We start from the raw sequence: 24,407 nt of genomic DNA on the forward strand, positions 1-24,407 counted from the left end.
GGACAGCCAACCAGAATAGAGATCATTTACATATATCACTTTCAATGTGATTGTGACTAGTTCTTAGGTGGGAGTTTTTTTTTGTTTTTTTTTTAACTGGGCAATAGGTGAGGTCACAGTAGAACAGCAAGGCCAACTACATGCTCACCAAGGCTTAAATTCAGGGTAGCTTCCCCGATGAGCTTTTTAAATCTGCACCCTACTTAGCACTTCTCGTCCAACATGGACATGGCCATGGTCTCTTCTATAGGGCATTACGGGTGACTGGAGATGTACACAAGGGGCTTCCAGCCTGTCCTGCTGTCTGCTGTGAGTAATGACTAAGACCACAGAGGATCATAAGAGAAAAAAGCCAGTCTGCCCAAGCCACATAAAAGGTGAAAAGGGAAGTAAAAGGTACTTGACATCCAGCGTCTGCCAACTCTTACAGGGTAGTAAAATGTAAGTACCCAAGAGCTTGGCCTGAAAAGTCAGTAGAATCCCAAAACACAAACAAAGGTGCTTAAGAATAATTTTTTTTCACAGCAAGTGTAGTGAGGTTGGACAAACTTCATAGAACATTGGCAAAAAGGTCAGATACAATGATGCATTTGCCACCATGCTAACATTAGCCTGATTATAACAACAATGACAAAAACTACAACATCTGTCTCTACAAAATACATTTTATTTGAAATTTCTGTATTTTGACTGAATACAATTTCTCTTAATAGGCTAAATGGGATTACAAATACTTGGGAATTTGTGCTGACATCCTGTTAAGCTCATCCAACCTTGCAACAGTTGTTATGAAAGAATGCATTTGTGGGCAGAGCATAAATAGTTTAATTAGTAGATTCATTAAATGAAATGAATTAGAGACCCCCTCTGCTTTTTGCAAGTAAAGCGAAAGACCCTCCTGGTGGTAGCACATGGTTCAAAAGGACTGCACACATATTGCCATCTTCTACAATGCACACTTAAATATTACTGAACAAAAATTATTACCATAAGATACCAACTTTGCATACTATTATCATGATTCCCCTGGCAGACACTATTACAGTTTAAAATGTTTTGCTAATCTAATATTAAATTAGTAACATTTTAATGACTATTATCTAATCAATAAATCCCCCGTCCTTGATAAATTCCATGATTAAAGGAACAATACAATAGACAAATGATCAACAGTAGATAATGAGAAAGAAGCTGGCTAGCACTGTGACAAGCAATTCAGAGACCATTATCTTGAGCAGCAACACCCTATCTGTGCAGAATGAGAAAATTCAACTCTGGGCAACCATTCTCCCCTAATGTGTCTTTCAAGACTTCAGAGTGGAAACATACATAATCTAAAGAGCCCCTGGTCAATGGTAATGTTGGACTTGTAAAACATGAGATAGTTCACAAGAGTTCAACTTGTGCTTGAGGGGAACAGCTATAAACGACAAACCTTAAGTTCATTTAGTTCAGCTTAGATGGATAACCGAGCACAAACACGCTCAGGAGAAACAACAGGAGGAAAGATTATTTAGTTTCTGTAATCCTTGAATCTTGTATTCTTCTTTCAGCTCAAGTATTATTAGACACTTTAAAGTCCTATGAACATCTTCAGGAACAGCACAGTGCTACACTCTTAAAACCAGAACCAATTTTAAAATTTAAAGAACGTCCACATTATGTTAAATTTATACCAATACCTATACCAATTAAAGGTGAAGATTCCTATATGGATGTTTGCTTGGGAAAAAAGTTCTAGGAAAAATCTTAACCGGTATAAACAATGCACATTGGGTTCTTTAACCCTATTGAACCAAACATTGTGCCGGTGATTGATTCTGAGAATTTTTTGACGGCCCACAATCTGCCACCAGAGGAGTTACGGCACGTCCATAATAAAACAAATCAGTGTGTAGAATCAGAGCTTTGTGTGCTACGACCTCTCACTTTACAAAGATGTACAAACCTTACTTTATTGTTGGATGTACTGTTAATTCATTTTCAGAATGTGTGTGTTCTCATTTAGAGCACAATTCTGATTGGCAAGCATTTAGTAGTATAATACTATTATATATTATTATTTTTGTTTTGCTTAATCAGAGTAACAATACATTGTGACTGATGTGTTACTTATACTCATATTCATACATTTCTTGTTCAAAAACCTAACCAAACAAAATAAAAAAGACGAATTTTTGGATGTTCGGTCATATTCTTTACAAACAAATTAAATGCCACAGCAATGAAAAATCATGTTATTAACAGAAAATGCATATTAAATGACATAAATAGCCATGTTTTGTGTCAGCCTTAAACAGGTAAACTTTATACAAGAGGTCTAAAGTGGTTCTTCACAGAAACCATTCACTGAAAAGTTCTTTCGGGAGTTCTACGATGACACTCAAGGAACCTTTTTGGTGCCTTTATTTTATGCACTGTATGATCAAACTCCTGTATTGGAATGTGGTTAAGACATTTTCTTTTAGAGACAATAAAATGGAATCCCCTTGATGCTTGAGAGTGGGAGGAAAGACAAAAAATAATCTTACAAGAGCTCTCCTACCCTCAAGAACAGTAACCTCACAATGACAAAGGACAAATCAATTGTTTACAACATTAGCAGCTAGGTATGCAATAAGGGTGTAATCAGATGACCACTAGATATCTCTAATTGGTCTTTACATTCTTCCACATGCATACATAAGATAAATATTTGATTACTCATTAATGCTGCATGAAGTCTGTACTCCTCTGAAAGCAAATTTTAAGTGTTATCTAAAACCTATGGCAACGACAGCCACTTTATCCCCCTGGTTCTTGTTCCCCAAGAGGTCTAAAGGCTGGCGATCCATCCAAGGCAGCTGCACAGCCTGTCTCGGTGGTGCGGCCGAGAAAGGAGCGTTGTTGCAGCAGCCATTTTGAATCATTAGCTTGTGCAGCACTAAGGGCTGCCATTGTGACATGGAGAATCAATCATAGGCAGAGGCAAAGGAAGGGGAAGGCAGGGAGGGGAAGCCAGAGCCAGACGAATAGCAGGGAAAACCATGAAGCTAAAGAATGACCTATGAGGGGTTTCTTGCATCAGGTTAAATTTTCTCATCCATGTTCTATGTTTACATTTACATGTGCACACATGGGAGCCATGATTTAGTGCTGCCATACTTTGAGCGGCGGTTGAAGACGTTTATTTTGGCAGCATCACTTGGTGAGTGACGGTCCAATCAGGCCTGAGATGGGCTGTCAGGGATGTCAGGCTGAAGGATGAGAGGAGATGGAGGCAGAGACATGGACAAGGATGTACGAGTGATGCTGAGGACAAAGACTGCACCGCAGCCCCTCGTTAAGAAGAGGGAGTAAGAATAAAAGTGACTAAATGTAAGCACCTTCAACTGGCAGGTTACTTCACAGAAGGAAAAATGTTAACTGGCCAAAGTGGCAAAGACAATTTAGGAGGAAAAAACAGGGAAAATGAACTTCTGAATGTTTAAAACAAAATATGCAAGAGTACCAAAGAAGAACCTCTTTAGCAAATAGGTTCTTAATACAGTTTGGTTCTTGACCATGAAATGTAATGCATTCAGCAATTAGTTTTTCGAAACATGGGAAAAAAAGGTGTTAGACAGTTTTTTTCCTGCTTTTTTTGCTAACACTAAAATGAACAAATTAATCTATCTAACAGTTGTTTTGACCGGAAATTGCACAGTACTGTATTTTTCTTTGTATTTTCATCCTTATTTCCTAATTTTGTTCCATTTTTTAAAAACATATTCTGAAGGTCATGACAGGATAATATATTATTATTGTCATGTATATTTTATTCACAAAGAAAAGAGTTACATTAATATAGTTTTTAACAGAATCTCTCAGTGCAGTGTAAACTTACCAATCCATCTCATGAGCGAGGTGAGGATCTGCAGATATTTGGTCTTTTGTGCATTGAAGAATGTGAAAGGTCCTAACAGCAGCGTGAAGACCGCCTGCAATAACAAAAAGAACACATCAGTGCCACAAGACAACTCTTTGTACATCACCTTGTACTGGTCATTTCAACAAGACCAGAAAGACCAGATAAATTATTTCACTTGATTAAACCCAAGTTACAGACTTAGTGAAACAAAAAACAACAACAACAAAACAACAAAAAAACAACACTAGAATCGAACTGAAAAAGCAACACAATACGACAAGCTTTTCAGCCTGGATAAATGCGGCGGTCATATACTTGCTACATATGACCCTGACCGTTACAGTCAAGATCAAGAATACTCTAAAGGCAGACTCTTGATTGCCTCATGTCTGAATGAAGCCTCCAATCAAAACCACCAATCAACACAGGCTCCTTGTTCATCAATCTATCTTTTCTTCATCTCCTACGGCTATTAGGGCAGGCCTTTCTGGATAGACTACATCACGTCATCTTTTAAACCAATGGGAAAATTCTCTGTTGCTTGGTATATATTTAAATCAAAAAAAGAAAAAAAAAATACCTGTAATGAACACTGTATCAATCAATAGATCACACAATACTGAAAAACACCCCACCTCAATTAAGGCTACCCTGTTTATCTGTCTATATACGGGAGCCTCTAGGCTAACAACTCCAGCCTGAGCTCCATTTCTCCAACAGGTAAATGAGGTGCTATGGCGCCTCATCAACAACACGGCTTATCACATATGTCGCATTTTCCGATTTGAAAACAGGTCTGGCAGAAAATTCCGGAAACTTGACAAGAGCTGTTTTAGGCCTGCCAGGGGAAAAGAGAGAGAGTGTGCGTGAAAGAGAGAGAGAAAAAGGCAATACAACAGTCAAGCTAGGGCCATGTGGTGCTGGGCTGGTATCGAGGGAAGCAGGGATGGCGTGACACTGGCACCCATGGCATAACACCTGTGCCAGGGAAGCAGGACAGGAAGGAAGGCTGGCATGAACGAGAGGGAGAGAGAGGGCCAGACAGAGAGGGCAGGAGGGACAGGGGAGGCTCAGAGCCATGTAGAGAAGGGTGACTCAGATCTGGCAGTGTGAGAGAGACAGAGAGAGAGAGAGAGAGAGAAAGAAAGAAAGAAAGAAAGAAAGACAGAAAGAAAAAGAGAGAGAGAGAGAATGATACAAAGAGAGACTGATACAAAGAGAGAATGCAAGAGAGGCAGAATGATACAGAGAGAACAAGCAAGAGAAAGAGACAGAGAGTGAGCGACAGAATGACAGAGAAAGAAAGAGAAAGACAGACAGAAAGTGAGAGAATGATACACAAGAATGAGAAAGAGATAATGAGAGTGAAAGTATGAGGGGGAAAAAGGAGTGAGGGAGCATTAAAGAGACTGAATAGAAGACATAAAAGGAGAAAGAGGGAAAGAAAAACAAGAGTAAAAGAATGATAGAGACGAAGAGAGGATGGAGAAAGAGAACAAGACAGACAAACAGACTGATAGACAGAATGAAAAAACAGATTGTCAGAGAGTATAAGGAAAAAAGAGTGAGGGAACATGAGAGAACAAAAGACAGAAAAGAAAAAAAGAATGGAAAGCAAGACAGCACAAGAGCAAGAGAATGATAAAGGATGGAGAGAGGATGGAGAAAGAACAAGATAGACAGATAGACAGATCTACAGAATGAAAAGAGACAGAGAGAGAATGTAAGGGGAAAAAGAATGAGGGAGCATGAGAGAAGAACAAGAGATAGAAAGGGAGAGAGAGAGAAAAGAGAGATAGAGAGAGAGAGTGAGAGAGAGACAATATGAGGGGAAAAAGAGTGAGGGATCGTGAGAGACAGAACAAGAGAGAAAATGAGCAAGAAAGACAGAAATAGAGCGAGAGACAGAGCGAGCGAGCAAGCGAGAGAGAAAGACGAGAGAATGAAAGAATATCAGAGATGGAGAGAAAACAGAAGAAGAAAGAAAAAACTGAGGTATGACAGAGAGAAACTGAGAGGCAGAGCGAGGCAATATGCTTGTCTTTTTAAACAGCACCTCAGTCTCTTATTTCTGATGGGTGCTACTCTCCACACTCTTACACAGAACAAAGAGCTCAATAAATCTTTAAAGTTTGGTAGGAAGACGAAAGAAAACCACCTCAGTGACTCTGACTTCACCTTTTATGATTTCCAGCTCAGATTCAGATGCATTTATTCATTTAATAGAGAGTGCAGGTCTTTCCAGCGAACTCTTCATTTCGCACTCTAGCCAGTGCCACTGTACAGAGCGCCTTCATACGCTGCTTTATTTTAGTGAAACGCTTACGTTTCAGGATATATGTAAATACAGCTGAACTGAAAAGCAAATCTTGTTCATGGAGAAGAAAAAAGTGCCCCCTCCAGGCCAGAAGATCACTCTGCTCCTGTGGAGCTGTGCTCTTGATGAATATGTGCATTTCACTTTTGACGCCAATGACTTTCTAAAAAACATCAGCCATTTGGTGCCTCAATATTAGATAACAGTCCCAGAACTGCTGAGGCTATCACAACTGCACAGCTGAATGGAACCCAATAAGAGGCCGGTGAGAGTTAAAAAACTGTACAGGTGACCAGTCTGATGAGGGAACTGAGCCTGACTCCTTACTGAACTTTTTTTCTGAATCTAAACGTAAAGCTGAAGAATGGAGCAGATCCAATTACAGAAGAACAAAAGCAGCAGACTGAATCAGATCCGTTCAAACGCGTATGAGTGAAAAATAAGCACGCTCACGGTCTCCTTTCCTCAGGTTTCGCCTCCACCAATATAGTATGACCTAGAAAGTGCTCCTGTGTCTATAATCTCTCTCGCAGCCTGTCCCAGTGTGGCGAGGGCACAGTCTCAGGAGCTGCAGAATCAGTATGGTGGATCTACATGTGACCCTCCTCCTCCAAAAGGCTCATTCCTAATGAGATCCCAAAACACCTTGCTAGCTCCCAAGGACAGAGGTTGTGGCCACAGCTGTACATGTCTGCTCCCACATTACACAAATGATATGAGTCCTTGCCATCTATTTTTGGCCATATTTGCAACAGATTTTAGTAACTGAATACCTGGCATGAGGTGGTTAATAAATATTGGCAGGGAAAACAAGCGCGCTGCACATTCAGAAATAAAAAAAAAAGAACTAACCCAAACAGGAATGAACAGAACTTACAGTATATTTTCTATCTGTTTGAGCGACAGCTGGAGGCACCATAATAACCTTGATTATTAATTTAACTGTCTTTCTGTGCTTTTTATGCTCCTGTAATAGTACATGCCTAAAGCATCTAAACTGGCTAATTAGTTACCTAATTTTCAGAGACAAGTCAAAAGAGACAAACAAAACTCTCATCCTTCTGTGGAAGCATACACGTAAATAGCATTAGTATCCTAACTAGCATATGTTACCTTAGCAAATTCTTTACTCGTCCAGGTAAAGAAAGTCACCAAGCTCTATTACATGACCGATACGTTTAACAGAATGTATGGGATGTTGATGTGTTGACTGCTATTTTTGGAATTATTACTTTGTAAAGAGCTTGCTATGGTGACATAAGCTAGTTAGGGGGCCATCTCTATTAGCATTCATAAAGCCAAGTGTCACTGGCTTCATCTGCAAGTGTAATCAAAGGCAGAGAACCTTGAGAACCTTGAGGCACCGAAAATGATAAAACTGGAACCTTCGGTAATTGATCAATGACTAGTGGAAAAAGCACAGTTAAAGTTTCTGGTGACTTTGTGCAGTGGAAAAATGCCTTAAGTTTGTCAAGTTCAAATAAAGACTTTCACATATGAAAAAATACATGATTTTTGTAATGAATGGACTTATGGTGAAGGAAACTGTGCTGTTGAATTGCAGTCAATAGCTAGGCAAGTGTTAGTCAGGGCAAGTAAGCTTGTGTGCCCTTACACCAGGCATATCAAACTGGGGACCTTCTGGACCAAAGTGTTGTGGATATTAGCATTTACCCTCATCCACTGTTCTGAATTCAGATCATAAAGGCCTTGCTGATTAGCTGAACCAGGTGTGTTTAATGAGGCAGCGCGCTGAAGTCTGCAGTGTTTTGGACCGCGAGGACTTGAGTCTGACACATGTGCCTTATACAAACAGCCATGTTCAAAAGCCTACATACACCTTATTTGATCATTTATAAGTGGCAAATTATTATCCTGATCTGGGAGTTAATAGAGACATCTGTTCATTACTAACTGTGAGGAAATGTGGACTGATAAATGCTCTCTGCTGCTCCCACTTTATTTTAATACAACACGCCAGTGGTGGTCTGAAGCACCACAAAACCTTGCTTGAAGCAGCACCATATCTGACATCTGGTCTAGTTAAACAATCGGTCCCAAGAGGCAAACCTTGGCCCCTGGTCTGTACTTAGAAAAAGGCTACATCAGGGACTTTCAAACATTTTCAACCCATGACCTCATATTGATGGGGGAGGAAAGAGTCTGTAATGTCAGCAAAGCAGAGAATTCTACCAGGTACTGTAGGTGGTGTGAACTTGCTGCTAGTTTCTTGCTGATGCACCTTTTTGAAATATGAAGGTGATTAATCGAGCTGTGCATCCTGCTCTGCCCTAGTATTCAGTCTTATTGAGACCCACATGCAAACATGAGGTCAAAATTACATAACAAAATATCACACAGTCATGACTGTGTTAAGTTTCTCTGGGTTTCCAGGTTGTTTGCGTTTAAGTAAAGTGATGAAAGCATTAGAAAACAAAAGGTCCATGGACAGATTAACAGATGCGAACTAAAATTTCTCTCTGCCATGTAGACCATGTGGTGGTACAGAATGCCTGACTGTAATCCATCCACCAAAGCACCAGCAAATGGGGATTATATTCCCAATCCACTCTGTCCCATAGTCCCAAACCATTTGTCTAATCTTTGCCCTGAACAGATTTTAAACAGGATTCCCAAGAGGAATCAGTCACTCTGCAACATTATCAGTTAACTAGAGGATAACAGAAAGGATAAATACTTAACACAGATAAACACAGATAACTGATTCTTCACAATAAATGCAAGAGCAACAATCAGCCAGAATAAAGAATTCTCAGAGACTATGGAAAGAAAGTTACTGCTTATTTGTTTTCTTTAATCTAAGTCACTGGGTCAAAAAGTTATTCAACCTTGCCACTACAGTCTTCAGCCACTTTACTATGTCTAAGCCATCTATCAGCTGTGACAGGTTATTACTATGCATCGAGGACAGAAATATGACTTAATGAATACTGAGGAAGACTGCAAGAAGAGTGATACAGAATGACCAGTAATCAAACAAGCCGTGTAGTGTCCTTCACCGTCAACATTGCTCTCTCCCTAAAAGTGAGAAAACACTGAGGACTGGGTGGGACCTGGTGATGTGCTCTTAAGGTTCTGCTGTGACTGACGAGGGAGATGGAGCGGCATAAAGAAGTCGTGACAACCACAGTTGGAGAACAACAGCTAGAATGTGGTGTGTGGCAAAGGAGGATAAAAGAAGAGAAAGAAAAGTCAGCCTGCAGCTGGTCCAGTTTTGACATGGCAGGACAGTAACTACATGTGACATTGCTTGTTTAAAAAAAAAAAAATTAAAAAAAACCTTTGAAAATGAAATCATCAATACGGTCATGTAAGCTTTTGCAGATGAAACAAACAATACAGGAATCCACAGGAATGATAATAGTAGCTCAGGTTATCAGTAGTCGTCGGTTAAAATATAAGCAACCATCTCAACCTTAAGGAAAGGAAAGAGCCTACTGCACTCAGGCTTTCACTGAACTACTCAGATGGGATTTGCTTTACACAGAGAAGTAAGGTAGAGTAATCTCTGTATAAATTGGAGATGGGAGCAGCCACTCAATTTACATACTGCCATCACACAAAAATATTCCACATGCAACACATTTAGCTGTATAAAACATTTAATTGTAATGTCATTTACCTTAAACACCTGCCTAAACCGACGCAATGTTTAAAGCAGAGAATATACCTGTGCAAGTTCTTCATGATAGAGAGGCTCCCATATTACAGAACAAGCAAACACGCAAAACATGCATGCAAGCTTTAGATTGTATGACTATCTGCTGAAGGAGATCATGTCTACAAAATAAGTTAAAAGTACACTAAATATACAGATAAAATATATGGATACATGCTCAGACTGGGTGCTAGTCTACCCGGCCTCTTGTAAGTCAGCAGCAGTCATAAACTTAATTTTTTTTTCTAAATATTAAAGGTTGTTAGAAGCCATTTAATGATCCAAAATATATCTTTGTTAGAAGATATTTTATTTTAGGATGTAAGAATATGTTAGTAGCTTTACTTAGCTCTGCTCTAGCCATAGAGACTGATAAGCTTCATGGTTTAACTTGGTAAAATCCACCTGCTTTGGTAGGTGAATCAAGTGGTAAAGAACTGCTCTTTTTTCATTCATATTTAATTACATTAGCCATACAAAATAAATAAACAAATAATCTAAACAAATAAAATCCAAACAAAAAATAAAATCTTTCCAGTCGAGTTTCCAGCCCATACTGGGAGATATTTTTCTCGTTCACGCCTTCTATGTGTACTAGGGTGTCCACCAAGTCGCTCTTTGCCAGTCGGTTAAACCAAGCAGTCCATTTTTCCGCTTGGCCAGAGTAATTAGTTATCAACACTGATTTTAGAAGAGTAAGTTAGTTTCAGAATTAAGCTAGGTTAGCTGCTCATACCAAGTCCCGTTAGTGAGAGAACGCAGTCATGGATGCAATGGGATTTTATTACACATCAGTCATCAGTCACTGCAGTAAACTCCTTAGCATTTCCTGTATATAACAGAAACATCTGAGGGAGTTTATGCAACAGCCTTAACTAAAGTGTTTTATGAAACCAGAGCACAGACCTGTTTTCTTGGCCAAGAAGACCAACATATCCACTTCTTCCAGCTTGAGGCTTAAGCACGGAACACAGTATGCTAGACTGCCAGTCAGTTGTGGTTGTGTTGTCATGTACACGGCACATGGGAGTTGAGTTGCTTCTGACTGACCTACAGGTGGTTTACAAGCCATTCACAGATGATTCACAAGCTATGTTATATCTCCCCTTTTAAAACTTGCTTAGACAATGCTGTTGATAAACAGAGGCTATAATAAAAATGACAGCTCTTGTGATTTGAAAATTGCAGTCTTTCAAATTGCAATTTTGCAATAAAAACCATTAACCTTTTAGCCCTCGTCATTCGCTTGGAATTTCAGCTCACAGTCAACAACACTGCAAAAAACTTTTTGTCTTTCATTTTAGACGTGTTTATCTTTGGATTACTTCACTTCAGGTAGGACAATACATATCGGCTTCATTTCGGCCACAGAGAACACAAGTAAATGTTTCTTTGAGTGCCTCTATACTTTACGAAAGCACAAAAAATCCTCTACAGAATATGACGGAATATTTAGTAGTTAACGGAAGCCATAAAAATCGTTACTGACATAGAAGCTTACAGTCTGTAAAAATAACTGACTTGGCAGACTCACGCAAGATTAAAATCACTTAGACCCACTGGTAATAATTCCATTACCCCAACTCCTCATGTAAACTAATCAATTTCAAATAGTACCTATGCGGTATATACAAACAAGCAAAGAAAGCCGCTTTGGTTTAAAAAAAGGACGTCAAAGGAAAGATGAAATGGGCAGAAAGGCCCAGTAAGGAGAAGAAAAAAAAACAAAGTGCCAGGTTAGAGGGCAGAGGGGAGGGATAAAACCTGAGGGCAGCACTGTGCAGTCTGTTGCTCAGCTGGTTTGTTAAGATGAAAGTGGGCCTGCCTAAAGCGTCATTCACCTCCTGAACATGCTGTTGTCAGTGGCCATAATTAAAAAGCTAAATTAATGAATAAATGGGATGCATTATAATAGGAAAAAAAGACACACAACAGTCTGTTTCCCCTCCTTCAAAGAAATGAAAGCAGTAAATGCAAAATTTAGGTTCAGAGATGACTTTCTGACACAAATTTAGACATTTACACTGACCAAGAAATATAGCAATTTTTAGCAGTGCAGAAGGCAGTAAAACACTTATGTGAAATGAAGTGAGCAATTTTTTAAAAATGCAGAGGTCATGCATAGACAAGTGCTACATCAGAAATCCAACAGAAACGTAACCACTGCTCAAATAATCAAAAGTCAAAAATTTTCAAGTCAAACCTTCATGATAGGGAGTGCATGTGTGCGCTAGAACCAAATGAGTGCTTATCAACTGGAAGCAGAAGCCTCTTAGTCATTAATGTGACCAGTCTGATCTAAAGCCTTCCATTCATCGGCAGCTTTGAGCCTTGTGGTCAGCTTCATTCAGGCCATAACCCCACTTAACCCAAAGTCCAGAGCATTAATAAGGGGCTGTAAGTGGACTTCAGTGAGAATAGTTCCAGTAAGGATAAGCTTTTTCACTACACTTGCTACTTGATATCTGCATTTTAAATTAATAGCATTTAAATTAATATTTTATACTGACAGTGATTTAGTGTTTTGGGCACATGCTATTTAACTTATGATCAGCTGAGCTACTAAACAACAACTACTGAACAATTCCTCAAAAAAGGGTAATACATCACACATTGCTAATTACTTCTCTTAAACTAATGTGATTACTTATAATTTTCTGGAAAAAATACTCTCACTACCCATAACTTAGCTTCCAATTTACTCTCTTAAACCCATACCTGTACCAACTGGAAAGTACAAAGGAAAGGAAGTCCTTCCAGCACTTTATTTATGAAAAAACAGTCACTTACTTGAAAACCCTCACCATTTAAAAGGCCTGTGATTATCCCTGCGTTTAAACAAGACACAGCCAGGCATGCTGATTAAAATTATGAACAGCAAATGCCGTATAAAAAAAACATAGCACATAGAAACAGTTCCAAAACAGCCGTCTTAAAACAAAATCTTTAGGAATAAAATGTAAAACTTGGTAAAAATTAGTTTTACATCCCTTCCCAAGCTCACATCAGCCCATTTCCTATCAAAATCACACTGTCAGCTGTCGCAGATGGCATATGCAATGATTTAAATGCACTGCGAGTAAGAAATAAGTAATGTAATGCAGTAAGCCAGTAATGCAATAACGCCATATACTGGAATGTGTTACGCTCCCACACCACAGGAGAAAGTAATCATATTTCTGTACTTTGTACCATGTTGCACAAAACAGCACAAAAGAATATTTAATCAAAACATTGTTTTTGATTGACATACTTCCCTTTAAAAGCTCAAGGTTTTTGCTAAACTTGAGGCAATATCAGCTGCTTGTGTCCCAACATATTGGACAGCGATCAGACACTTGTGAGTTCAACTTATTCTCAGCATCGACAACACTTGATTGATGCTGTATGTTTTTTTTCCTTTAACAACATCTTTTTTTCCTTTAGTAAAATTCTCCTTTAAGGGAGGATGCTCCAGAAAGTCAGTCAGGTGGACCAGACGTGTCTGGACAGGTCACTGGTTCTGTCAGTGGGCGAGTCAGTCTGACAGGACGTTCATGCGTATGCTGACTGGTATGGCCCAACAGTCTCTCACTGGACCCTGAGGTGTTAGCATGTAGTGAAACATGAAGTTACAGGAAAAAAAAAGTGTTTTTCTTTGCTCTCATGCATTGATCTTTGCCTTTAATGTTGGAAAAGAAAAGGCACGTTAGGGTGATGCAATGCAAAGCCAAGAGCAGGTAAAATAGCCAGTGTTCACTGTCAGAGATCTTGCTAATCACATTGGTCACAATACACTCATGCAATGTCTTCCACAAATATTGGGGCAATTCAATGACAATTCTTTTTTTTATACATTATGGTTTATGTCTGCTGACTACAATGACAGAAGTCAAAGGCAGCAAGATCAATGTAGGTTTCACGCAGTTATTTCATGTGATGCATATACACCAGATCAGGCAAAACATTTGATTCATTAACTCAACGATGGTTCTCCTCATTAATTAGGCATTGCAATTAAACTTAAGAATAACTGTTTTTGGAACAAGCTAAAGTGATGTATGTAAGCAGTAAAGAAGTCTAGTGGGCTTTAAAAGTTAAGTCGGCAGTAGTGGTTAGCAGTAGTGTCTCAGGGCTAGAGTGATCTCATAATGTGACTGTCTGGGGACGATCATGAGAAATTTTGGGCTAAATGTAGGTAAAGAGATGCATCAAAATTTCAGTTACACAGGGTTTTTTGTCTGAAAACGGTAAAAAGTAGCACTTTCAGTTTTCAGCTGAAAGAGAAAAAAGGCTGAACATTCAGACAGAAAAAAGGACCCACAACAAAATATATAAGACTTTAGAAACAATATTGAATGCCAATAAAATAAAATGAATATAAAATGCTGTTTTTCCTTTGCTACACTGCACTGTTCAGTATAGACACACAGTGTAGCAACAGTGAAAATGTATGAGGGACATTAGACAAGAAACCACTGTCCATACCTAACATGAAAAGGGGGTACAACACTCAAGGACTTCTTCACTACAGGTCTGATACCACTTGAAAACATGAAATATTACGGTGTTGTAACTTTTCACATACTGCAACCTACATCCCATTAAAAATTTTGAAAAGCTTATTTTATGTAAACTTTTTATTGTTTTTCAGTTTTTTTTTGGTTTTTGGCCCAGCATGTCCTGAATTACTGTTTCTGTTTTAGCCACGAATTTTCATTTTGTTGCATCACTAATAGGTAGAAATGAAGACTTATTAGGGTGAGATGAAACTCAGAGAGAAATTTCTTAACCAATCCAATGCCTGAAGTCTGTTGTTAGCCCCTGACTGTAACATAATTTACCATGTCTGAAAAGTCAAGTGAAAAACTCCAGTTAAGCATGTAGATGTGTGCTACAAACATATTATGTGAAAGAAAAAAAAAAATTACCTCTTGCGAGGGAAAACCAGTCCTGTTATCTAATAATAGCGCTTTGTTAGCTAGCTTGTTTTGCTTGTTCTACTGACAGTACTACAGATGTTTAAAGAGCATGGACTAAGGGTATTTGGGGCAAGTTTTAGAGGTGACTGTGCCACAACCCAGCACCAAAAGTTTAACAAATTGTCCTCAGATGGGTATTCTCATTATGAGATCACATCTGGCCCCACGAGACTAAGCAGTGGATTAGCTGAACAATTTCCTCTCATCAGAGACAGACAATGAGTGAATGCAGGAGCTTGTATTACAAATAAACACAACAGCTAGAATTACAAGCAAATGCATTGATGGTCTAGTAATATGCAGCAGTAAGTGCTGCCTTAATATCAGTGCACAATACTCAGCTTGAGTTAGGTTAAACTTGCAATTACTATTACTATTATTATTATTATTATTATATTACTACTACAATAATAATACTATTACTAATTTCCCCAAAGTGACTCGATGAACCACATGAACAAAGGACGTGTTTCATAACCACAGAAAATGTAATAAAATTTGCTTAGAATAAGAGCCGCAATGTGATTTAGGAGGTGGATGGTAATTTAGTGACCTTTGTCACTAAATTACCTGAGACAGGTTTTTACACAGGCTTTTACTGTTAATTAGCAATATGACCTTAGAGACAGTCATCTCTCAGCTCAATTAAAGCTAAACCTGAATGAGGAAGGCTGGTGGGCAACACTCATTTATTCCATTACCTTTGCCTGCAAGATCACATTTACTTAAAGTGCTGAGCACATCAAACAAACTGATCATTGCATAGGTGCAATTTTTAAAGTATAATTATACTTTTCTTAGAAGAAATTACATAAATGTCTTAAGCCTAATTGTCAGGCATGAGAAATGGAATTTCATGAGCTGTTAAATAGCCTCAGTTCTTGTCGAGGACAATGTACTAGGGGTGTGAAAATGAAGCATTCTAAAGGTGGTGATTCTGCTCTGTTGTATCTGGAATGTTATAACTGACTATAATTAACTACTTTCACAATGTATTCATTCATTTTTTAATGGTCGAAGCAAAATAATTTGGCTATTTTCTTACATTAAAATAAAAATAAAAAAGCTTGATGTATTGTTTCTATTGTCCATTTTCAACATGTAAATATGTCTTTTAGACACAGCTCTATATTCAGTTATAAATAACTGCTAACAAGGCAAACATAGTTTTGCCGAACTGCCATGGGCATTTGTGTCACGTGGTACAAAATATACCTTTGCATTATGTTCAGGGTGGCAAAATAACATTTTAGTCCACTTGCCTGCAGTGTCTGGTGGATGCCTACTCAGAGTTTTTTTTACCAGCCACTTTTTTCATATTACTACTAGACTGCAAGAAATACAGGTTTTTTTAAGCATTTTTCCCTTATAAAGGCACAAACAAAGTAAATGTACCCTCAAAGGTACAGCATTGGTTTTGAGGTCCAATTGTGTACCTTTAATAAGTTTTTCCCAGGTGAAAAGCAAGTATTTGTACATTTTCACAACCTAATGTTTTAAAACAGAACAATAAAGTAAAAAGCCTGGAGACAAGACAGGGTGTGTGGAGTCAATACAACTTAGAAAATATAATTTCGGTGGATTATAGTACAATTATGTTCCCTGACTAAAGGTACGGAGATGTACCCTTGCACCCCCACCACAGTGACAAGAGGGGTACTGCCCCAGTAACAGTTTTGTACCTTTTTTTCTGAGAGTGTACACCTACTAATACTGTCACTACTACTACTACACCTACTACTACTGCTGCTACTACTACTACTACTATTATTACAAGAGCAGAAAAATCTGTTCTCAGTGGATTTGTTTGATTATTCGATTCTAACACGCTGCATCCACTTGTAAATAAATTCACAAAGACTGCTTTAGTTAGCTGGGTTTAACTAGGTCTAATTTATCAGAATGTAGGGCTGTTATTACTACAATAACATTTTTTCACAGAATGTCTATGGAAAGTTCAACATGCTTGGTGGAAAATGCTTACGGCCAACTCTCTTACATTAGCTAAGAGATGCCCGTATTGGCTAACATCAAGAGCAACAGGGGAAAGGGTGGACCATCCTACCCACTCAGACAGCGCAACGCCAGTTATGCTCTCTTTATCTCTCAATCTCTTAGCAATAGGGCTAGCACTAAGACAGTTGTGCGACTTGCAAGCCCCTCCGCTTCACTTAATTAGGTGCTTAGTGCCAGCTACTGCTTGTCTCAGGCGACAAAAACAACCATGAATCAAGCTAAAATAACTGGTGAAATTTAAGATTTCATGATGCACTAGATGAAGTCATGGCTTGATTTACACTATTATGTACTGTTAGTAGAACCTGAATTGATGTAATTGCACAAAAGAAATTTTTAAAATCTGTTTAACAAGAACAAAATAGCGTATACAGTGCTTTGAAGACCTTCTGGACTCTACAATCTACATACAATTGACAATTTTAAACCAGGAAACAAAACTGTGACGCTGAGCACCACGTCATACAACCAGAAATACCATGCCATACAGCCAGAAATACCAACTGAAAAGTATTCTTAGGGAAAAAGACTGACACTTTGACATGCGACTGCTACGTTTGGAAAATGTGGGCCAGCATGGGCAGTAAAGGGCAGCTGGCCAACTGGAGCAAGTGACTCATGCACTGCTGGGGATCTGCGTCACCTGAAGCTCACGCTCATGTATACATATATTTCAATTTATACTTGCAGCGCAACCAATAAATCAACTTCGAAGAGCTTGTCATGATGCAGCATTACACCGCCATTCACGGGTCAGCTGCTCTCCCTTATCGACCGTCCATAAGAATCTGTAAATTTTTAAGAATTGTTCTTCCATTAAGAGTCATTTACTGCATGATTACACCAGTTACTGCACCGTGAATTAAAGCTGTATTCATTGTTCTTTCTAAAACAGCAGAGGCTCGTAAGGAGGCATCACTGTGATGACTTTGTGGTTCGCCTCAAGTTCACTGAGGCGCTTTGACTCTCTTGTAATTACAGCTGAAGTCTGATATGTTGCTGTCAGCAAAAGCGTCTTTCTAAAATTCCAATATCACCTTAAACTTCATTAACAACTGGAAAGTGTAACTGAACAACGGGGAAATAGAGGGGAAATGGATATAGACAACAGCACTAAAACTGTTGGTAACACTGTTCTTTGGCTTTTAACATAATGTAGAAAAAATATAAATGGATTTCGTTACTTAAATATCAACTCATTAACAGCGTATATATGTAACATTAAAATAAATACAAATAATTAAAAATACAATGTGAGTGTCAGTGACCCCGTTTACACCTGGTCATTTTATGTGACTAGTACCTGGATTGTATCAAATATACAAATCTGCTTGTTTCACCGCAACTAATTACCAACTGTTTATTTATTTGGCCTCTTCGTCTGCAGTTTGTTTTGCACAGTATTGTCTGTCCATTACTAGTAAGCAGTTCATTTAGTCCATGTGCATCCTCCATGATTATCTTCCTTGCAGACACAGATCACATGCCCAGGGACACACGGCATGTGGAGGAGTTTTAGGTGAACTGGGAGGGGTTTTGGTTGTTGAATGGGTCTTGAAGACACTGATGAGTTTACATTGCTATGACGTGGCTCAAATGCATCTCCTGAAGTGGTTTCTGTGATCGAATTTGTATATGTTTTAAATGAGTCTTGGGTGGGATTTACACGTGCATTTTTATGTGGATTGGCCATATCCAGACATAATCCTGATACTCAAGATGCATGAAGTGACCAAGTGTAAACAGGGTCAGTGTGTTAGGTTACCATCTACAAAACCTCCCTTTGCGGAAGCCCAGTGATTACAGTTATTATAAAACACCTGCTTCAGTCAATCAATCCTTAAGTTAAAGATGCACAATGAACATTTTGTTGTTAAAATTAAAACTAGCTTTACCAAGACATGGAAAATATGGAATCGCCCTGTAAAGCCTGAAAAATACATAAATAAATAAATAAAAAGTTAGAGGTGCCAGGTTGGATTTTGCAAGAGTTTTTCCAGACCTTGTCATACGTCTTTACATATTTTATGTACTAACGTCACACACAGATGCTCAAAAAGAAGGTCTGGTACGCTGTTTAGGTCTCAAATGCAAAATCCACCTTATACTGAAGAAGACATGACGACAACAGTAGATAATTCACGTCCATCCTTAGAAGACACGGCCCTCACCAAGTTTTGACTGAATTCTTGTTGAAAACTTCACCACGCTCGTAATCATCATATTCAAGGAGGGTCAGAGGCACAAACAGTGTTACAAAACGTTCTTCCGCACGCTACGTGTAATTACACATTTCCATTAAAGAGGTCTCCAAATCCCCAAATCTTACACAGTTAAATCAATAGTGCTTGAGATGGAATGTAACAAATGCATGTAATAGCTGGATTGCACCAAAAATTCTGAAACTCAACCTGTGTTCTCCTAACCAAAACATTAAGATTTCTTGAAAAACAAATCACTCAAATTTATGTTTATTTGTATTTATTCTAAGTGCTATGTGGTGCTTTTACTGGCGAAAACACATTTGCTGCCAAGATAAATATTTTTAAACAATTTTCTTGGGTGTCTAAGACATGCTAATAAACATGCTGCATGCTAATAAAAAACAACAAGCAGTCCTCAACAAGTATTCTTGTTCTTGTAACACCTACATGCCAACAAAACAAAACAAAAAAACAAAACAACAAAATCAAGTGAGAGACACCAACTTGCTTCACATCTAATAGGCTGCCTACCATCGCTTGTGCTGCAGTTTAGAAGACGTGGGCCTGACATCGTGTCATTTTGACATGGGCCCACTACAATGTGATGATGACAGACCATATGAAATATACAATAATAAATCAGCTAAAGGGGCCTATCAGGGATATGTCCCACGTCAAGATGTAATTGAAAAAGACATGCTCTATATTACAATCTGGCTGATCCCATTTTTTTCCCTTTTTATTGTCCTGTAGGGAGCTTTGGGTATTCATACAGTTTCTGTCCCCAGGGTTTAACAGATTTTAACAGCTTTAATGCAGACTTTGCATTCAAACTTCAAAAACAGACAAAACAGACAATGTAAAACTTGTACCAAGTACAAGCAAAGACAAGCAAGTACAAATATCAAGGTCACACAGATTTTAATTCGGAACACTGCAGTGTATCCTCATGACAAAGGATGTAAATGTGCAGCCTGACCGTGTGACGGTGAGGATCTTTTCATGAGCGTCACGTCCAGCTCAGGCCGGCCACCCAACGAGCAAGACCATTACATCATTCTGCAATGTCCTTGGACCAGATAACCGCCTTTTCTGAGCAGAGAACAATATTGTACCCAGCAGGGAGCTTCCCCCCAACATGTGCAAGGCCTGGACTTCATTTCACTTCATTTGCATGTACCAGGGCATGCAACAGCAACTATGGATTTCACTCAAATTTCAGTAACCGCAACGGGTTGAGGTATTGCTGAAATGAAATACAAGTCACTATGGATGGGACGGTATGAAAACTTACTATCATGATGTCAGTGACTAAACTGATCACGGTTTTTGGCATTACCACAGCAGGTATTAAACATATTAATATATTGCAACACACACACAAAAAAAAAAAATCATGTTATCCACACACCCACACTTAAATGAGTAGGATTTTTATAAATCAGTTATAAATTCTGGACGAAGTAGTTTATTACAATAATTACCATTAAATGTTAAAATAAAATAAAAAATCTGTTTGCTGCAGGTTGAGGATCTAAGTGATCCTTTTCATGATGGCTTGTGTATTATATATATATATAATAATATAATATATAATAAGTTTTAAAGAGGAAGGAACAGACAATAACCTTGCCATAATTTGCTTTTAAAAGTTATAATGCAAAGTTGAACAATATAATTACAATTAATAATATTAAAATAATTAAAAAAATGTAAAAAGTCTACATATTATGTAATGTTTAATGATTGTACAAAACACAAAAATATTATATTATTAAATATGTATCATGTCTAATGAATGATAATGAATGTACAATTAACTTTTTTTCAGTTTTTTTTTACCCATTTCTTCTTTTATCTTTATATTCTGAAAAAATCTTAATCTGGTTTCAGTCTTGACTTGAACTCCACTATTACAAAGTCTAGTCTTGACTCAGACGTGATGTGTCTAGGTCTCGGTCGTGACTCGGAATCACTTCTACTGGCCTTAACTACAACACTTCATTAAAATATGAACACAAGGCACATATTAAAGAACTCCTTATTTTTGCTAAGGCAAAAAAGGCATCACATCGAGCCACCACTGTATTGTACCGACTCGACCTGTGAATTTTGCGTATCATTACATACTAATAAACATATGTTGTGCTGCTGCATGCTCTACAGCGAAACTGTGGCAGTAGGTTATTTAGTCTCACTGTGACTTTTTAAAAGAACGGTCCTCATACATAGTTATCAGAACTATTCAAATCTAAATGTCACCATCACTGCATTTTATACCACAGCATTTCATTAAAACTGGTTACTGCTCCATCACTGTAAATGACCAAAAATGTCAAAGTACAATCTCATTTTTTATCTCACAGTCATATGAAATGATCTTTATTTTCAGATGCAAGAAAGTCTTTTTACTGCAACATCCGGATTTAGGCGCTGTCTGTCAGTTCTGCTAGTGTTAACGATTACATAAGAAACTCTGTCATGTATGTCCCACAGAAGACATTAAAGGCTGAAATGCTGGCTGAAGAAGATCTGCTTGCTTCATCACATTCTTCCAAAGATTTAAGATGCTTTTATCTGTAATCTTCTCACTTTTCAAACATCTCCTAGCACCCACTTTTTCTCCACCCCTACTGTATTCCGCATGTATCTGTAGATCAGACAGTGAGCTGAGAGTCTAGCTGTGGGCTGGAGAGAGCTCTCCACTTGTGGACCGCTGCACAAACACTTCCACCTGCTGAGATAATCTCCACTAAACCATCTGCACCGTCATCTTCCTGCAGTGCTTGTTGCCCAGGTGCTTCTGAGGCTCATAGTACCCTTAGTGTTGACAAGCTACAGCTAAATCTTGCTCCAGAGAGCAGAACCTGCCACACACCAAAACTGAATAACTCCAATGGCAGAAGTCTTAGGCTGACTTTAAACAGTGAAACTTTCATGCAACGTTTCAAACGAATATATATGTAACAAAACAAGCAATACAAGTGCCTGCAAGTACAAGACTGCAGCTTTCCCACAGCAGATATGTCAGTTCAGTGCAGGCTTTAGAGCTCACCAAGCAGGGAAAGAGTCAAATATCTGCCTCTTTGATCATTTACCTTTCCATGTAAAGTGGAGCAGACCAGTCTGACATATCAAAGGGGAGAGTGAATTCAAGTGTACGAGTGTGTTTGCAGGTGTATGTGCGTGTGGAAACAGATGGTTACTGAAAGGGTGGTCTCTTTTTTAATGAGTTACCTGGTGAGAGAACATTTCAATTCACTGGACACACTTATCTTTTTAATTCAATGCACATACATGTAACAATGGAAGTTAAAGAATTAATTAAAAAGAACCTGCTGAGAAAAACAGGATTCTTTGCCTTTTAAAAGCTCTGGGACATTGCAAAGAATTTCATCAACCACTGAAACTATCTCCTCAGGGCCAAATAGTCTTGACGGTCAAACTAGTGGTTTCAAGTTTGCCCCATCTCATAGTGTCTACTTCCAATTAATGCTTGTGATGTCTATTAGAAATTAGCTGCTTTTTAAATGAAAATGCAGCAAGATGGTTTAATGTGAGTGGGGAAATTGAGACGGAAATTGAGGGGAAAAACAAAAAAAACAAATGTGTATAGGGTCTAAGTTTTAAATCGTTCTCTTCATTCCACAGAGCATACAGTCTATTAATGGAAACATAGGCTGCAAAAACAGATTTGTGACATCACAAAAAGGAATAAATTTACAGGCTCTTTTTAAACCAGCCACAATAAAAGGCAGCCAATCAAAAAAGAGCTTGTTTACATTACATTATGTTATTACATTTACTTAGGGCTGCAACAATCAAATATTTTCATTATCAAATATTACCTCAAATATTTAATATTCTAGAATAATAAGGAAAGTTCAAGACGTGTTTTAATGATTAAATTAATCTTATCATTTATTATTTTTATTTACTATTATTTACTTATTGATTAATGAAATTCTATACGGTAATGAAAACGGTTCACTGACGAACAATTAGTCACAGTAAAAAGTATAAAATGCTATTCTGAGGGATCCTGAACAATCTGGCATCCCTGAGCTGGTTGCTGAAACTGTCTGAATGTACTAGTGAGGTGCAGCGCAGTACAGCAGAGAAAACAGTGACTTTTTAAACCACACAGTTTTAAAAACCAACAGCTTTTTGGTCAACTTTTGTCGTGTTTTAGATTCTACATGATCTGCAAGCTGTCATATATTCTCGGAAACAAATGAAACAGAGAGCAAACTAGCAAAGTAATAAATAAAAAAAAAGTGACAAATAGTGTGTTTAATTCTATGCTTGAAAATGGTCATAGATGAACTATGACTGCTTCTGTGGGGCTCCAGACTACCTTTTTCAGAACAGTCCAAGAACTTTAGAAAAATACCGTCAGCCATCTCAAACCAAAAACGGACTATCTAAAATATTAAACTGCTTTAGTTTACATTAAATTGGTCTTAATTTTTGTTTTCTTTATTGTTTATTTTTGTACTACCATGTTATGGATTCTCAATAATGACAAATGTCAGACAGCAATACACAGAAAACATGCTTAGCACACATGCACACACAAACACAAAATGCATATAAACACATGTACTGTGCATACATACATTTATGCGTATATAGTATCTAGGAGGGTATGTGTATTACAAGTTCTGTAACTAAACAGGGAATATTTAAAAACACTTTACTGTAATGTTAATATAATTATTCAAATGCAAAACAATGTCAGTACATTCGGACTGTGTTTAGGTTTGTTGCAATAACTCCATTAACTCTCAAAACTATTATATATTAATACTGGCATGTTGCTGCTCTTCAGAACCACTATGCATTGTAATAGACACTAGAATTAGCTAGTAAACAGTAATTATAAAGAATAAAAATACAGAAAGATCATCACTGTGCCCTGGAATATAATTTGGGTCTAAAAGGGTTAAATGCTCAGGAGCTATGAGATCACTGGCAAATCACTGTTAAATACAGTCTCGATTTATCTGTACTAGCCAAATCGAAAAGATTTTAGAGTGTAAGTTTCATAAGTAAGAAAATCTTACTTAGGCATCTGTTTCAGGCTTTAAGTGTCCATGTTTAAGGTAGCGTTTGCTAAAAACCATGAACAGGCACAATTGTTAGTTTGATGCTAATGTTCAATAGGAATTCCCATTGACAGGCAATTGGAAATTGTCATTATGCTGGCAAAATAAATCTGATGGAAAAATACTACTTTTAAAGCAAATTAAAAACAGTTTCTGGATTAAACATTGCAATATTAAGGGGTGGGCGTTCATGGCTGGTTCATTTATGATTTTTTTGACCATGGTTTTATTCA

The 24,407-nt window shown here is 37.9% G+C and overlaps 1 protein-coding gene across 2 annotated transcripts in view; it reads right to left on the reverse strand.

The window, feature by feature from the left end:
• Window positions 1-24,407, reverse strand: part of tmem104 (transmembrane protein 104) — a 75,663-nt gene that overhangs the window by 17,655 nt on the left and 33,601 nt on the right. For both annotated transcript variants that reach the window (XM_036590324.1, XM_036590325.1), the window contains exon 9: window positions 3,866-3,959. In XM_036590324.1, the coding sequence (XP_036446217.1) occupies window positions 3,866-3,959 (94 nt within the window). The remainder of the gene's footprint in view (window positions 1-3,865; window positions 3,960-24,407) is intronic.

The sequence above is a fragment of the Colossoma macropomum genome, unplaced genomic scaffold, assembly GCF_904425465.1.
Source record: "Colossoma macropomum unplaced genomic scaffold, Colossoma_macropomum, whole genome shotgun sequence".
NCBI classification, from domain to species: domain Eukaryota; kingdom Metazoa; phylum Chordata; class Actinopteri; order Characiformes; family Serrasalmidae; genus Colossoma; species Colossoma macropomum.